Here is a 17504-nt window from a genome sequence, read left to right on the forward strand (position 1 = left end):
GGTACTGTCTTGTTAGGAAGCCAAAGTTAAAGTACTTTGACTTTAACCTACAGCGACTTTTTGATTTTTCTCCTCTCTGGTAGTTTTGGAACCCAACTGAGCTGTGCTAAAATGATATTGATTTCAAAACAGGTTTTTAAAATCTGTTTAAATGTGGACCTCATTTCTAATTTAACTTTTTTCTTTACTTTTAATGAAGCTCTTAAGCTAACAGCATCTGAATTTTAAAGAGCGAGAGGAGTTTTTCAGGCCCCTTAAATAAATAGGTTTTTTAAAAGTTTTTTTAAGGAGATGGTGTAAACTAAATGTGCTATTAATAAAGTAAAAAAAAAAAAAAAGTGAACATGCAAAAGGTTGTATCCAAAAGTTCCCATGGAGGCTTTCGTTGACCTCCAGGCTCCTTTCTCAGTTCTATTAAATTTCCCATTTTTCCTATTTCCCCCCAGGAATGTGCCCCTGTGCCTCATTCTTTTGGAGGGCAAGGAGTAGAAATCTATTTTCACTGTTAAACCACTGGCTTAGGGCAGGAACACAGATATTTAATTTGGAAACAAGGAATGGGGGGGAGGAGCAGGAAATCACTGACGTAAGATTTTTGGCAGAAAAAAAATTACAAAAAATTTAAGGCTTGAAGTGTGTCACCCAGGAAATAAAATACAATATCTGTATGGGTGTTAATACAGTAGCAGTTGGGAAGATCAGCTTGAGAGTAGGTTACTGACTGGGTTGGAGGGAACTCTGAGTCACCAGCTTTTTTGGTGCTCTTTTAATTGAAAAACAGCAGCAATAAGTCTAACACACCAAAAAAACCCACTCTTGAAACTCCCCTGACTGCAGTTTTCTTTTAAGTGTCTTTCCTCAACTGAAAATTAAAGAAAAAAAGCTTTCTAATTTAAGATTGCTAAATGCTCTGCACTGCACTTCATAACTTGATGAGAGAGAGGATTGGGAAGCTCTTTGGGCTGCTTGGCTTATTTTGGTTGTGCCTGTGTAATGCTAGCTCCATCATCTTCTCTTTCCTCGCCTGCTTTCTCCAGCTGTAAGTGAGGGTTGCATTACTGTTTCCTATGTAAAGCGGTTCTAGAGCAGACCATGAAATGAAATGTTTGTTTGCTAAAACCACATTGCAGGCTGCAGGTATGCACAAGTCTGCCTTAATAAGTATTGCTTTATTTCTGAGGTGCTTGCCACAGCTAGAAGGAAAGCACAATGTGATCCTTGCTTTTCTCTCTCCCTACCCCAGTTTTCCTATCAAAAAAGAGGTAAACATCCCCCTCTGTCATTCCCCCGCTCCACAGGTCTGACAGTACCGCACTGGGGTCCCTCCTCCACCTGCGCAGACTCTTGTCGGTCATTGTGGCCGCTTCTCTCAGCTCCCGCTGGCATCATGTAAATGGCCACTCTTCTCTGTTTGTTACCTGTTTTGTCATGGTCTCTCCAGGTTTAAAGGCCTTCATGACAGTACTTTCTGTTTTCTATAAAGAACATGTCATACAGAGCCAAAATGCTCTCCTTTTTTTGCTCCCCTACTTGCCACTGCTTGTCAAGTTCAAAGGTATTCTTAACTGCTGCTGCCTTTGTGCAACTACTCAGTCATATAGATTTTGCATCACCAAAGCTTTATATCAAAGAATGTGGTATCAAGGGAAATAGTTTGTTTTTTTTTTTTTCCTTGTGCAGATAGAAGAAAATTGCTTTGTTTTCAGGATTCCCAAAAGACCAACCCAACTTGCTGTCAAAACGAAACAAAACAAAAAAATCATCTTTATTCTTAGTGTTTCTGTTCTCAATGTGTGGATTAAAAAGATCATTCGGAGGCACCATTTATTTGAAATCTAGGTTTCCTGAGCAAACAAAAAAACCCTTTAGGTTCCACTAGGCAGGGAAAAACTCTTTGCAGTACTAAACTCTCTAGAACCAAACCGGTTATTTCTAATTAGCTTTTATTTGCTTCTGTCTTGTTATACCATTGGATGTATTTGCTGTGGAAAACTGAGAAATACTAAGCCTCAGTTATTAGACAAGCCGACAGTCTTTTCTCATTCTTTGCTAATGGGGGGCTGTGCCATTAAAAAAAATAAAATTAAAAAAGAGACTCAAGCAAGCTTTCTCAAAGGATTAGAGAACTATATGAGGCAGGAAGTTTCCTCTAGTGCTGGGAGTGGTTCGTCCCACATTACTGGAAATACTGTGAGACAGCAGGGAAGAGCTTGGTACTTAGGTAAAATTGGTTTGTATCTTCTCAGGATAAATAATGCAGTTTTGATCTTAAAGCTACTTCTGTTTTCTTGTGATTTGATGAATTTTACAGAAAGGAAAAATGAATAAAGTTGATACTTCTAGAAAATAATCCTGTAATAGGTGAGGACTAGGAAGGGTGTTTGCTTTAGTATATCATTCATATGCAGAAAATAATGGCTAGGTGTTTTAGAGGAGGAGTCTTAGGTGGAGGAACGTTCTCCAGATGAGGCAGAGAAAGCTGGGCTGGAAGCTGTGATTTTGTAAGGAAAGGCAAAACAGAGAAATGGTTCCCATATCCATCTTCTGTTATCCAGATCACCAGCCTAAAGTTTCGGTTGTTTTTTTTTCTGTCCCATTTCTAACTGTAGACTGATTCTTTAAAGATTTATCTGGATGGAAGAGAGGGTATTGACTGGCGTTAGGACAAGAATGAGTCTGAGAAACTAATCTCAAGGTTGAGCTTAATTGATGCTAAACTGATGAGTGACTGTCTTGTTGCTTGGCTAAGCCTGCCTTTTTGGAAACACTCCTCTACAGCAAGAGCACAAAATGCTGGCAGGAGCCCTGCGTAGTTTTAAGCTGTTGCTACAAGCTGTCACCTAGATTAGCTGGCAAAAGAATGTTTGAACCTGCAAATTACTTTGGCAGAGCCCAGTCTCTAACCATAGTTTCCTGGCTGTGAAATTTTTCCAAGTATTGTACTAATACTTTGAGGGATGGGGGATCGCAAGGTTTCAAGGCAGCAGATATCTGCCTGCATTCACTGAGGGATTTTTAGGTTGGCTTTATGTTTTTCTACACTATTTTTATTTCCCTGGAAGTGTATGCAGTCCATTTTCAGAAGGAGGTGCGGAGACATCGCTAATACCCATTCTTATGCTTTTTAGCTTTCATTATTTAAACTCCTTTTAGAACTAGGGTTTGTTTAGTTTGTTGGTTTTGAAAAGTTTATATATCTTCTGGTTAGCAGTGAGTTACACACAAGCTCCTATGATCGCCATACAATCCATTTTACCTACAGAAGAAAACCAAAACGACTTACCAGGTGATTCACAATTTCTAAACCCAATTCACTTGTGGGTTGTGCCTAGTAACAAGAACAGCAGCTAAAATACAGGAAGCTGGCGTTAAAGTTTCAGATAAGCACTCATAAAATGTAACATTTGAAAAGCATGACATGCTTTCCAGAAGTAATGATTTGACAAGAACAGCTCCTCCTGCCCTGTTTAGCTCAGTGTAAGCTAATAAGGTTTTTTGGATGTGAAGGTAAACTTCCAAATTCTATTTTTGCCTTATGCTTATAAGGATGAATGTCTAGTTAGGTAGACAGTTTAGACCAGGCTAAGAAAAAGCCAGTTAGACCACAGCAGTCCACATGATGTATCACCACTTCATGTAATGTCACCTTCTACAATAGCAGTATCCTTATGTTTCCATTGCTTTTTATCTGTTGCTGCCATTTTGCACTCTCACTAGAGCAAGCTTCAGCTGCCCTTTACTGTAGCATATTTTGAACCCTTGTAAACATATGCATTAGGAAATTTACTTCAGATAAAGTAATTATCTGAAACCACAGCACAAAAAGTCCAACCAAATCTAGTCTCGTTAAATTAATCGTGACATTAGGACATCTCATCCTTTTGACTTCATGTTTATTTATTGATTAGGAGAAGGAAAACAAACATCTCAGTGGTTTTTCAAGTTCAGGTAAAGTGGTTCAAATGCAGGAATGTTTCTAAATCTCCTAGCTGAAGAGAAAACAACAGCAATTAAGGCAGAAGTATCATGAACAAAACAATATTGGCTTTTGGAGACAAATATCTTTTTTTTCCATTGTAAAGATTGCCAAATGTTTAATTTTTTTGTGATGTATCTTTTGCATCGCCTGTTTCCCCCTAGTTCTGTAAGCAATTAAGTTGCTCCGCTTTTTAAAGATTTAATGATTTTATTGTTTTGTGCTATTTTAATCTGTTGTGATAACTAACAGCAGATTTTAATGGTTATCAGAAACTCTTGGAGTACATTTTCAGTTTTCAGAAGGCTTATTTTCAGAAGAAAAATGTATTTAATTCTGAAAACTTGATTTGTTTTTCATTTTTTAGTTTAGACCCATTCTCTGTTGCTAACCATCTTTTGCCTGGAGTTGTTTAATTTAAAGGCTGTAATATATGAACACAGCAGAAGATGGATGGCAGAACTAGGGATAGGAAAATGCAAAAATAGCATAGTTAGTTTTAGGGCTTGATAATTTTAATAAAAAGTTTCACACTCATTTTCTGTTTTAAAAGCAGCCACCTTGCAGTCAAAGCCCTTTGGGTTTTTTAGTGGAGTTTGTAAAGCTCCTTTAATATAGAGATTAACGATTTCTTTTATTTCTTTAATGCCCTTTATTGGTTTGTAAACCTGAAGGCTCTGAATTTTATGAAAGAAAATCCTTTAATTTTGTGTATGCCTATTGATATGTGTGGTTGCCATGGTACAGATTTAAAGTGAAACTTTGAAATCTCTGACTTAAACCAGAATGATAATTTTTAGCATCATTTTTCTGATACAATTAATCAGAAGTCTGAAAAATTACAAGTACTTACTGCATTTAGCTGACTGGATGCTCTAAAGGTCTGAAGTCTAAAGCTCTAAAGTAAAGGTCTAGACGTTACTATGTGGTCTTAAACTTTCTGCAGGGCCCCACTCCCGGCGCACAAACTGATTTGTGTGATGAAATTTTGTCGAGAGTTCATGACTCCCTCTGAGTTGCAAGCCATTGTCTGGGAGCAGCTGCTTTAATTTCTAGCTATTCATTTTCATGCCTTCTTTCCAGTTGTTTTGTACAATGCCGTATTGTGAATAGAGTTTTATATAACTTTCATCAAAGAGCTGAGTGGATTGGGAATTGTTAAAAACTTTGCAGCAGTTCCTTAGGACGTTTCTGCTTCCTTTCCTAACAGCCCCTGCTGTAGAGTTCCAGCTTATTTGATAAGTAGTCATTGATGGTGGACTTCAAGATTCAGGTTGGCTGTAAGGTTCTTTGAACAGAAAGATGGATTTTGAGCTCCATTAAGGACTTTATAGGAAGTTTATGAAGAACAGAAGATATCACATGGGCATTCAGCAGCCTGGGTTCACAACAGATGCTGCAGAATCGGTTGCCAGATAAAGGTTTTTAAGCCCAAAGCCTCCATGCTCAGGTGTGATGGCGAGTATGAAAACCTGAGGGCTGTTTGTGCATTAGGGTTCATGGTTGCATTTGTTAGTAAATGTTTTTCCTTTGTGAAGCTTGGCATCAAGGAGAAATCCAGGAGTATGTCTGAGCTCCAGACCGCTCCTGGCTAACAGCGAGTGCTGGTTTGGTCGTTTTTCCACTGAGGAAATGCCACTTTGACTGCTGAACCCTTTGATATACTTGTCTACCCAGTGATACCATGTGTCTTGCTTGAGAATATCTTACCAGATATATAGATTGGCTCTATTTGTCGGTTGATTTTACTCAGATAGAGCCATTTGGAAGGTAGTGATGTGGCTCCATGGCAAGGCAGGTGGGACTGTGTACTGCCTGAATGTTGGTGTTACTTGGAAACCAGCTGGAAAATTTGTCAGACTGCGTTCTGCTGTTAATAATGAAGAAACACTGATGGTACAATTGAGATAGGAATTAGAAATAACATCATTTTTAAATGAAAATAAGTTTTTCTTAGGTGGGTCTGATTATCTTTCAATGAAGAAAATGTTATCTAAACCTTCTTCTTGAGTTCCACTATTGAAACTGGTCACAGATTGTCAGTTTTCAGAAGTTGTAACTCTTTGCATGTAAATCGTTCTTCTCGAACAGAGCCATGTAGGTTTTTATACTGAATCAGTAAAATTAATATTTTCTGTATGTTCAGGAAAGGCTTTGAAAATGTAGATCCTCTTCACCTCCTTTTTTTTTTTTTTTTTTTTTTTTTTTTTGGATGGCAACTGTTTTGGCTTGTACATATTGTGTTCTATATTAGGTGTTCTGTGTGGATATACCAGATGTGATAAGACATGTAAAATATAGAATTTTTCACCAGACTATGTTCTGCCCTGAACACCAGTCTAGGCAGAAAGAAATTCAAGTAAATAAGAGAGTCAAGTATTTTAATTTTTTTGCCTGATATCATATAGCTTTCTACGTTACCTTTTTTTTTAATAGGATACTTTGAAAATTTAAAATTAACAGAGAAGAAAACTTTCTCTGTTTACCAGAAATTTTTGGCTTTCTCTTCATTGAGAAACTGTTCTCTGCTTTTTGAATGCAGGCTCATACCATTGCTACCAAAGGTATGGAAAAAAGTTAATTTATGCTCCCTTGACCAGCCTTACCACTGTGCAGAATAGCTCTATGCCATACCTTCAAAGTACCCACACTTGCAACTGGTTTGCGGAAATTTGGTCTATAGGGGACTAGGGAGAACACCTTATCTGCAATATCCAGATCTGAGCAGTGAATAATGGCATTTCTGAAATAACCTCTCAATAACAGTGGGAGCTCTTAGAAAGGAGACAACAATGATATTCTGTGATAACTTTGAGTACATTGAGTTGCAGCAGATGTGCAATCTATTAGTATGATATAGGAGAACTGTACATGTAACATTTGCCACCAGTAGTATGCATTCTGTACAAAAATTGTTTCGTTTTTTTCGCCTGGGCTTCCTGAAAAATCATCTTTGTAGTACAGTGCAGAAAAACAGAACTGAAACGATCAAGTTGTTCAAAAATAATTGAAATAATCCAAGTTTATTTGAAACTAAGGTGCAAAGCATGTTATGCCTGGGAACATTGTCTTGATAGCAATCACCTAAGAACTATTACGTATTCTTTTGTTGTTGTGTTTTTTTTTTTTAAGCTGGACCTGTGATCTGCAGAATGCTAACATACCCTCCAACTCGAAGAGCCTTAATTGTGGGTTGTGGTCTGCAGATGTTTCAACAACTGTCAGGGATTAACACCGTCATGTATGTATTTACTGCTTGCTTCTCTTTATAAAATATAAGAAAAAGACAGTTAGACCAGTAGCAGTTGTAGATGGGCTTCTGGACAAAATCTGAAATGTGAAAAATTGAGTGTGGGAGCTGGAATGCTGGTTTGAAATCCAGATACCGGTGTATTTGGCGTCTCAGAAAATTGGTACAAGAGGATGTTAGTATAAGGGCAAACATTTATATAGAGATGAGAACGCAACCTGTACTCTGGGAGATGTATTATTTTGTGTTAGGGTTTATGGTCAAAGCTATGTATGTCTAGATAAGAAAGTACACTTACAGTTTGAATTTGTGTGCAAATTGATTAAAATACTGTGAGGGTTAGACTGTTGACCATGTAAATGAGATGGAAAATCACTGTGAACTGCTAAAGGAGGTAAGACATTGAGGGAAGAAGCATTTCCTGTTATTACATGGTTCTGTTACATGTGTGAAGACTCAGTAAATGCAGAAGTGAAAAATAATGTATTGGGTGTTCTGATAAGCTGTCAGCTTGCAAGAGGAGTAGCTCTTGGCAAATGTGCAGTGCCCAAGACCTAATTTAAGATTAAATTACTGTTGAGCTACCCTACAAGAGTAACCCTAATGAATACGATTTCCATAGTGTTTTAAGAGCAAGTGTGAAGTATATTGCAGTAACATCTTACCGAGAGAACTACACCTAAGGAAGTAAGCTTGTTAGGAAATAGTTAAAAGGAACAGCCAAAAGGATAGAGCTTTTAGTGGTATCAAGAGCTGCCGCATTAAATGTTAAATATCTGCCACCTGTCACAAGGGGGGAAAACCCCCCAAACTCAGTATTGTTAAACTGTAACAAGTAAAGAGAGACTTTATAAAGTAGAAATTGTAGCCAAATACGGGAAACAGGGGAATGCGTAACTGGTAAGTTATGTGTGAAAACCAGAAGACAGGCACAGAAGGAGCTTGGAGAATTTCTTCAGGCACACCAGAAGCAAGAGACCTAATAGTCTCCAGGCCCAGTAAGGATCAAGACATTGTGAGAACACTAGCAGAAGATAAATATTTAGCAGCACATCTTACGAAGACTCTTTTTGCATGTGTTAATTATGGAGGGTGTATGAAAGTTCCTGCACTGGAGCTTACTTGAGACGCCTCAGAAGGTCTGTTTCAAATTCAAGTGTTAGGGGAAGAACTTTTAGAACAAGATGATTAAAATGAATAATGACAAATTGCTTGGACTAATCAGGGTGCACACAACAGGTCTGGAGTAATTCGAATACATAATCACTGAATTTGGAAATGTAGCATAATCTGCATGAAGATGCAGCCCAGAAAATTTTATTTCTGTCCTTATCAAAATTAATTAAAACTGTCACAGAATCAAATGAGATGATGTGTGTTTATAAATATGAAAAATGAACATGTACATGGAGAATATAAAAATAAAGAAGAACCAACATGATTGTTGTAGAGAGATTATAGCCTGGAAATTGGTTGGATGTGAGTTCATGGTCATATTAGAACTATATATTCCATATGAACTAACATCCTAGTCCATGACAGCTGCTGCCAAAGTTTCTTGAAGAAATCAGATGGTCACAAAAGTAAACGAGAAGCCCTCTCAGGTTAATAACTTTTAAGATAGCAAAAAAGAGGATAAGAATAAAAGATCAGTTATTGCAAGCCAAGAGTACAGGGATCTATGTGGAGCTCTTTGCTGCTTTATAAGTCTGCAAAAGGGGCTAAACAGCAAAATGACAGCTTGTACTCCTACACCATTCACCATATTAAGACCCCCAAATCTGTGAACATGTACAGTTGTGGGAAGATAATACAAGATAACAAATAAATAAAATGGCAAGTGCATTAACTATACCATATTATACAATAATGCTTGCAGGAGGAAACTGGGTAACTAACATGCATGGCAGTCTGAATTGTTACTACTCAACAAAGAGCTCTTGAAGTTGCATTATAACTCCATACAAACATCATGATTACATCCATGACCAATCTGGAGTAGTACAAACAATTGCAGATGCCCTTTCTTTTAATAAGGATAAACCAGATTATATATGGGGAAAGAGATGCCTGTGTTTGAACAGGGTGGTTAGGACTCTGCAGCTTGGAAAAGAAATGAGTTCTGAAGAAATGCAAGAGGCATATAAAACTGCTAATGTTATGGAGAAGATAGGGAGAGCATGATTATTCATCATTTCTTATAACACAGTTTTGATGACTCCTAACTCTTACCCAGCAGTAGGTTTAAAATAAACATTTTTTCATGCAACACATAATTACATAGTGGAACTCATTGCCACAGGATGTTACAGATGCCAAATGTAGAAGTAAGTTTAAAAGTTAATTGGGGAAACTTATATAATAAACATTATTGAGATGTTATTAAACGCAATGTGGCTGCAACCTCTGGCCAAGGACAGTCATTCTCATGTTTTGGTTCTTGCTACTTTAGGATGCCTTATTAGGCTAGAACAAAAAATTGACAGTTCACAAGGTTTATGACACTGGTAGGTTGACTTAGTTTATTTTAAACTTCGTATCTTTTAAAATCTCAAACTCCTTTCTCTGTAGGAGGTTTTACAAATAGTTTGGAATTGACCTAATTTGCTTGTGGATGTGTAGGAGGACAGAATTACAACTATAAAACATAGTTGAATCTTGGCTTTAAAATAAGAAAATGCCTATAATAAACACATGAAGGCACTGTTGTTAAAGGACTGGCTTGTAAACCATTTGCAATATCCAGGTTTTTTTTTTAATAATCCAGTAAAACTAAATTTTTAGTTACCGGGTATGTGAGACAATCTCCTATGAAAGGACATTTTTCAAATATAAGTAAGCAGCTGTTTATTGATGGTTTGCTTACATAGAAAATGGTGATTGCTTTTTAATGTAGTAATTCAATGGTACCTTGAGGAACTGTCAGATTGTGTTAACTCTCTAAGCACTATTTTCCTCTCTGTAAGGTTTAATTGTGTCATTCTGGGATTGCTGTTCTGCTGCAGCAGGAAAACAGGCACTGGTGATGGTTGGAGGTTGTAGGATTGTGTGGACTTCCCTTGAGTGGTTCTGCAAGTTAGTTTACCAAAAACAATCACAAAATTATTTTGATGGTTGGCATTCACTGTAACTTTGGTGCTGCTTCTCTTGGTAATACCCCTTTCTAGGCTGCAGGAGAAGAGGCTGATCACCCTGACTTGCTGTTGCCTGGCTTTCCCTGGCAGAGCGTTTAGTCTGTGGTTGCCCCCTTTCTCCTTATGTATTGTCATGGGACTCTTCTACACCATGACCAGATAACTTAACATGGCAGCATCCATGATGCCATGATGCCAGTCTTCTGGCTTGAGGCTTTCCACTATTTCTCATATGAAGGAATTTGTTAAATCTTGTATTTTACTGTAAGAAAGTGAGGACATAGGTGTGAGTTTGTGTGTTTGAAAAATTCATTAAAAAAAACCCAACACAAATCACAAAGCGGGAAAGTGAAATGAAAATATAAGGAAGAAAACAGTTGTAGAATGATTTAATACTTCCCCAATTTGTATATGCTTTACTGAGTAACTCTTCTATTTAAGAAAACAAAAGTTTGAATCAACAAATATGAGTGTTAGAGGTAGGACATTATATAGAGGAATTTTGCAGCGATCTAAAAATAATCACAGAGTACCCCGTAGTAGAAGAGATCCTAAAAAGCAGAAAAATACCTACAAGAAGCACAGGGAGACAACAACAAAAATCTAGAGCTTCTGTGCTTAAGAGTTCAGAAACCTGTTACATATTTTCTGGTTAATAATTGGGTATCAGCAGTGAAGCCAATGAGAGCAACAAAATCCGCGTGTAGTTCAATTTCCCTTGAGGATGGGGAAAGGAAAACCAGAAGAACTTTGGTAGGAATTGTTGAGGAGTGTGCTCTGTCCATCCCATTGTGCAATAAACTGATCTAGTTTTTTGCACAGGAATAGTTTCATATTGTATTTGAATCAGCCAGGTATGTGCGTAACATCTAGCTGTGAGGAGCCAGAAACTTGTCACCAACAGGGCGCTATTGAACTGGTGAGAACGGCGTGCGGAGCAACCTCTGCATTGAGGAGGTGGATCTAGAAGAGAAGCAAAATGTAAAAATAGGCTAAGGAGATTGTGACTCTCACAGGAACAAATTCTAGCATGATAAATTTAGTCAGTAAAAGAATAAAGCTCAGTGACCTATAGCTTTGATTTCTTTTCTTCCTAAGAACGAGAGTACCACTGCTGCTGTTGGATAGAGTGCCTTTTCGTCTCCTTTTTGTCATGGCTTTTGCCAGCTTAAATGACCTGTAAAAGATAAAGTCGTACAATTTTAGACAAGCATCTCTCGTACTGGTGTGAGCAGGTCTGAAATGGTTTAATTTTTCAGTTTCTTATCATTCTGGTATTTTCTCATCATGAAAACAGAAGCTCACTGTTTCAAGCCTGCAGTCACAAATCTGGCTGACAGGAGGCTGAAAAAGTCTCTGTGAAGGAAGTTATATTCCAGCATTTGCTACAAATTAGCTTTTTACTAGTAACATATCCAAGAATTTTGTTAAAACAGTGTTGTGCAGATATTTTCAAGCCCACAGTGGCCCATTGTTAAAACTTGGGGGAGGAGGACCATTTTAAGGTAAAACTTCTGAGCTAATTTTTCCCAGCAGTTTCTTCTTTAAAAAAATAAAATAATACTGAAAGAAGGAAGACATTCCTTTTTTAAGGGGTGGGAAGAAGAGGAGGCTTCAAGGATTTGACTGTTTCAGATTGCTTGGTGAAAAACATCAATAGAGTATATGGATGTTTTAGCTATATGCTCACGTTCCTGCAGGACTAGGACTTCGGAAAACACTCCTGGTACAGCACAGCTTCATTGCAGTCAAACAAAAAAAATACGATGAAGAAAGCTTTTGGAAAAAAATCCTAATCTATTTTGAATACTAAGCAGTAATGTAGCCATAACTGGAGGGAGTTCAGTATTGTCTTGTCAGAACTGCATGTAGGTATTGTGGCCTGTGCCGGAGTTTCTGCTGCTCTTTTTGGGCCTTGCGAGTTTTGAGCGAGCTGATGGGTGTGTTCACGCAGGCTGCCTGTGCCCTCAAGACTATAAATCTGAGATAAGATTGAAGAGATAGCTGTATCATCTTGATTATTCTTATTCTCATGAAACTTTAAGCGGACTTGATGAAAGCTGAATAGAGTATTTTATTCCACAGTTGAAACGCTAAGCTTGATGTGATGCTAATTTAGTAATTTGCCATTATCTTCTCACATTGTGTTAGAAAAGCTTTCTGCAACGGAAAAGTGGTATAACGTGTCAACAGGGAGAGCTTATGGCCTTCAGCATTTTTGTTAAGTTTGTGTTTTTGCTGGTGTATGTGATCTGTTATTCCTAGTTAATAAAATGTTTTTTTATTCTTAAGATATCCTTGCATCTCCTAAAAGTTAAGTGAATCCACATGTTAAATATATTGGTGTTTGGATTTGGTCCACAGATGCTTTTGAGCTCTAACAGTCTTGCTTTTTTAATCTGTGCAAGCAAACAAAAGAATGAGATGATAAAGAAGCATCTTTTTCCAGCTGGCAGGAAACAGGGACTGGAAGAAAATACTATATAGAGAAGGAAAAAAGCTCAAAGTACTGAGAGAGGAAAAAAAGCTGGATAAAAGAAAGAGGGAAAAGACAAAAGAGGACAAGAGGAGGTTATGTAACAATTGGAAATTGAAGGTTTGCAGATAAGTTAGGAATATTAAAACAATTAACATGAAATTGAACAAATTTTGTACTGAATGTAAACGAGAGAATGAAAGAGAACAGGAGTGGGGCTGGAAAGAAGCCAGGATACTTCTGAAGTTTAATAGAGGCTAGAGAGGAGTTTAGTGGAAGCAAAGCACATTTCCCAACAGGTTTAATCGCTGGGTTTATTGTGCAGCAGTTGCAGAGCTGGAACCCATGAGGAGCTGTAAACCTTTGCTTCTGCTCGATGAAGCGAGTGCGAGGCGGTGTCCACCTCCCTGTAGCCTTAAGATTGAGCAGGGTTCTTAGCAGCACTCGCTACTTCTGCTTCACAGCGATGTGTGACGTAACCCCCAGAGGGATGGCAAAAGTCAAGACTGAGAAACTTGCCTCTATATTCCAGTTTTCAAACTTGTTTGAGATGAAATGCTCAATATTTCATAGGACAGTGACTGCAGATAGACCTTTCATTTTTTTGTTGAAGACAATTGAATAAATACCTTGTTTTGTGAATTACTGCAAAAGTAGTAGCAACTTTCTCTACTCCTTCGGCATCAGCAGCCATAGAGAGATCTATTATTAATGAATTAGTGTATTTTCAAATTATGACAGATTTATAGAGAATAAGTTGGTCATTGAAATGAAACTTTGCTAGAGCATTGACTGCTGATTTGGATATTGGAAAATAGTTGTTGACATCTGTAAACAAAAGTTCTACTGGCAAAAAATAATGGTGTTTCACATTTTTCTTGCGGTTTGTATTCAAGCATTGATTTTTAAGGTTGCATACATTTCTATTGTGTTCTCTGGCTGTGCATTTAAAAAAAAAAAAAAAAAAAGCAAACCAGAAAGTAGCATACTTTATTTAAAACCAACCAAACAAAAACCCCTCAAACCTTACATAATGCTAAAATGTCATCCAAGTTGCACAGCAGTTACTGAAGAACAATATATCTTTTATTGTAGTCTCCACTGAGATTTAAATTGGGCCACAGTAATTACCAAGCAACTGCCTTGTAGCCTTTATTTTTGCATGGCCAGTAACTTGTCTCAGACCCAACTATGCTTTAAGTCTGACTGAAGGAGGTACCATTACATTCATGTTTTTCAGGTACAAACTTTGTAATGTTGTCTAGATAACTGAGAAGTCTTGGTAATTGACAAGTCTAATTTTCTCTGATGACTCCGTGTCATTAAAGCTGCTATCTGCTTAGCTTTTCATCCTTCAATATATTTTTGTGAGTAAATTGTCTAGTTTCTCTTAAATTTTGCATTTTCCCCTTAGGCTTTAGAAGATGTTTAATAAAACAAAAAGAAACCCTGTGTTGCACGTCCACTTGCTTTTCAGTTAATAACCTAATAAATATTTTCTTGGGTTTTAATAAAACCTTCCAATAACTTTTTTTGGAGAAGTGACCCTTCATTTTACCATATTCTCCTTCCTTCATATTGCAAGGTGCTGTATATATTGCTGCATGCAAACTCATAATGTAAAAAAACTTCAGTGAAGAAAAGAGATGCATCCTTGGACTTCTATAGCATACAGATGCCTTTCAGGTAGACTGCAAATATTTTTGTAAAAACAGCTAAACAGAAGTGTAGTCTAGTCAAGCACACTAGGAAAGGTGACTCTCCTATTATGCCAAATTGTCTCTATTGTATGTGCTATGCAGAATTAATGTGATTAACTTATAACAGCTCCTGAGAGGAACAAATTGCAGTTAATAAATAAAGTAATTTCATATTACTCAGTGTAAAACATTCTAAATGACAGTTTATGGAAGCCACCTGTATCAGTTTCATCATACTTGAAGGAAAATTAAGCCCTAATTCTGGTATTTTGAAGGGTTTGCACATTCAGCAACCATTTTTCCATAGGCTAATAGTGTACTATTATCACAGCTGAGCTTGTTTCTTTTAAAAGAAAGAGTGTATTAAACAAAAAATATTAAAAAAAAAAAAAGCTTCAAACAGCTGATAATCACCAACTTGTCCTTATGGGACACTGGTTTCTTGCATGGAAACCAGCCTACGTTATCGGTTTTCCAAGACCCAGAACACAGATTTTTTTTTTTTTTTTTAATTTTTTTTTGTTCTTCCCCCACCCCTACCCTGGTAAATTGGCAGACCCAAGCTGAATAGTCAGTTTCTTTGTGGAAATCTGTCCACTTAAGTTTGGAAAATTATCACACAGCCTAAAGAGAGGAGCGGTGGCTTTGGAACTGTGTCAGACTAACTCTAATTCGGAGATGTTGCTTGAAGCGCAGGGCCTCAGGCTGGGCAGAAGTGGTTTATAAGCTAGCACCCAGCACCCATGGGCAGTAGTTACAGCAGCTGGGAAATGGCCATGTTGGCAGAGTCAATCCCTTCCATTCCCTCTTTCTGTTTGCCTTCACCTCCCCCGCAGTGCAGGTCAAGGAGGAGTCTGACCATAGTTTCTCCAGACCCTGCTCTGATGTTGTTTCTTCTTGGTCATTAGAAAATACGGATGTGGGAAGGGAGTACTACCTGGTAAGGGGAGTGTGCCTTAGCAAATTTCCTAGGAAGTGGCTGAAACACAAATGTGTTGATGACAGGATGCCAATAGCTATAGCCAAGAACTAAAACCAAACAAGCAAACAAAACATTAGCTGGCTAAGGAAAACTGCAGCAGGTCTGAGAAAAAAATTTAATACTCTGTTCCACGGACTGCTTCGGTCGTGAATGAACGTGACCTGCACAAATCTGAGCCTTTCCGGATGAGAGGGTGGTGAGTGGGAGTGAGTATTGGTATTTCGAGTCATGGAGAGGGATGGGGAGGGAAAACAGTGGCTTGTACTGCTGGGCATCTTAAATAGCTCTAAACCTGTGCAAGAACTATGAGGAGTAGTTAGACCTTAGCCTTCATTTTGGTTTTGTACTTGGCCAGCAAACTGCAACACGGAGTGATCTGGATGGATATATCTTGTACTTGAGGCACAAGAAGGCAGTTCAGTAAACTTGAACATTTTTAAGGCTGTCATGATGTTACTAAATTTAATGTATTGTTTCCTGTATTTTAAAGACAATGCCTGTGCTTTAGAAGTTTTGTTTAAAGAATGAAATGTTTTTTCTTAAATATTCTTGCATGTGCTTGTTGGAGATGGCCTACAAACCCCTGTGCAGCTTAAGGGTTTAATATTTTAGCTCCAAAGGCTGTAATATATCAGTTGAAATAATTGTGAGAGGGTGTTAGGATACAAGTAAGAGAGTACATATGTATTAAAAACAAGTCACCTCTGTATCAGTGTTGCTAGCATTAAAACCCCACTATGCTAAATTTCCACTTAAAAATAAAATTGAAAAGAAAGTGAATCTTTCTTCTACTGTTGTGCTGACCTTGTGTGATGGCCAGACATTAATCTGAGTCAGTTTAAAAGTATAGATTTGTAATTCACTGTAAAACAAACAAACAAAAACCTGTGTCTTGAGTTATTTGGACAGTGCCGTACACCAAGCTTTGAGGTTCTCTCTCAGGCTGAAGCTTCTCACTGCTAATGCCGGTTCTCTGCACATTTTGTGTTCTCATTCCTTTTGAAATAGAAAAGGAAAATGACAGCTTTAAGTTACTTAAAGGGGAAAAAAAAAAAAGATGCAAAACAAACCAGTGAATCATGATGGAGTTGTTACCTAGATTAAAGCTGTAAAATGTTAATCTTATTTAAGAAGCTGCTTGCTTTGTCAATCTAACTAGCCAGAGCTTTTGGAAGGTGGCTTTTACAGATACATCCATGTCCTAAGTATTGGAGATCAAAGAACAGGTAATTCAGATGTAAAAGTTTTGAAGGTTTGAGTACCAGGATCAGGGAAGTAGTTAAAGATGTTATGTAATGAGAGTAATGGAATGAAATTAAGTAGAATCTAGAATGATTATCAGAACATAGTTTAGTGTGTGGAGATATTAGATTGAGTGTCTCGAGGGAAGTAGGAAACACTCATCATTTCTAATTGCTTAAACTATTGCAACAATAGAGAATGTATTAGAAGTAACATACTTAGGGGTTTTTTGGTGTTGGAATTAGTAGACATGCAATAGAAGATGAATGTAAGTTTAAAAGAAATAGCTGATTTCCTTTAAATGAAACTTTTACAATCCTGCCTCTCTCTGGTAATTCTCATAATCTATCCATTTAATATTAAAAAAATACAACAAAATCAAACAACCCCCCTCTAAAACCTAGACAAACTCAAGAGTCCTAGACTGCTGAACACATTAAATGATATTGAGGTGGATGTTTATCTGCACTATAATTTTCCTCAGATTTAAAAGTAAACAACAAAAAACCTTCTCAAATTGCAGAGGAAGCAGGTTCAGGGTGAGATGCGAGGCACTTAACTGTAGGCTCTCATTCTGTTTTGAAACACAGGATTTTTTTTCCATTTCATAAATCTTTAAATATTAGTCTTTTGCTTATTTCTCTGGTGCTGAACACCTGTTCAGTTGTGGGGGTTTTGTGTTGGTTTTGTTTGATTTTTTTTTTTTTCTTCTCCAAACATGGACCGTTAACTCAATGAGTTGAA

General features: G+C 37.4%; 1 protein-coding gene across 1 annotated transcript in view; it reads left to right on the top strand.

The window, feature by feature from the left end:
- Window positions 1-17504, top strand: part of SLC2A13 (solute carrier family 2 member 13) — a 157646-nt gene that overhangs the window by 59242 nt on the left and 80900 nt on the right. Inside the window, exon 5 of the mRNA XM_035891687.1 lies at window positions 7109-7217. Coding sequence (XP_035747580.1) covers window positions 7109-7217 — 109 coding nt within the window. The remainder of the gene's footprint in view (window positions 1-7108; window positions 7218-17504) is intronic.

Source organism: Egretta garzetta, unplaced genomic scaffold (genome assembly GCF_000687185.1).
Source record: "Egretta garzetta isolate BGI_Z169 unplaced genomic scaffold, ASM68718v1 scaffold33, whole genome shotgun sequence".
NCBI classification, from domain to species: Eukaryota; Metazoa; Chordata; class Aves; order Pelecaniformes; family Ardeidae; genus Egretta; species Egretta garzetta.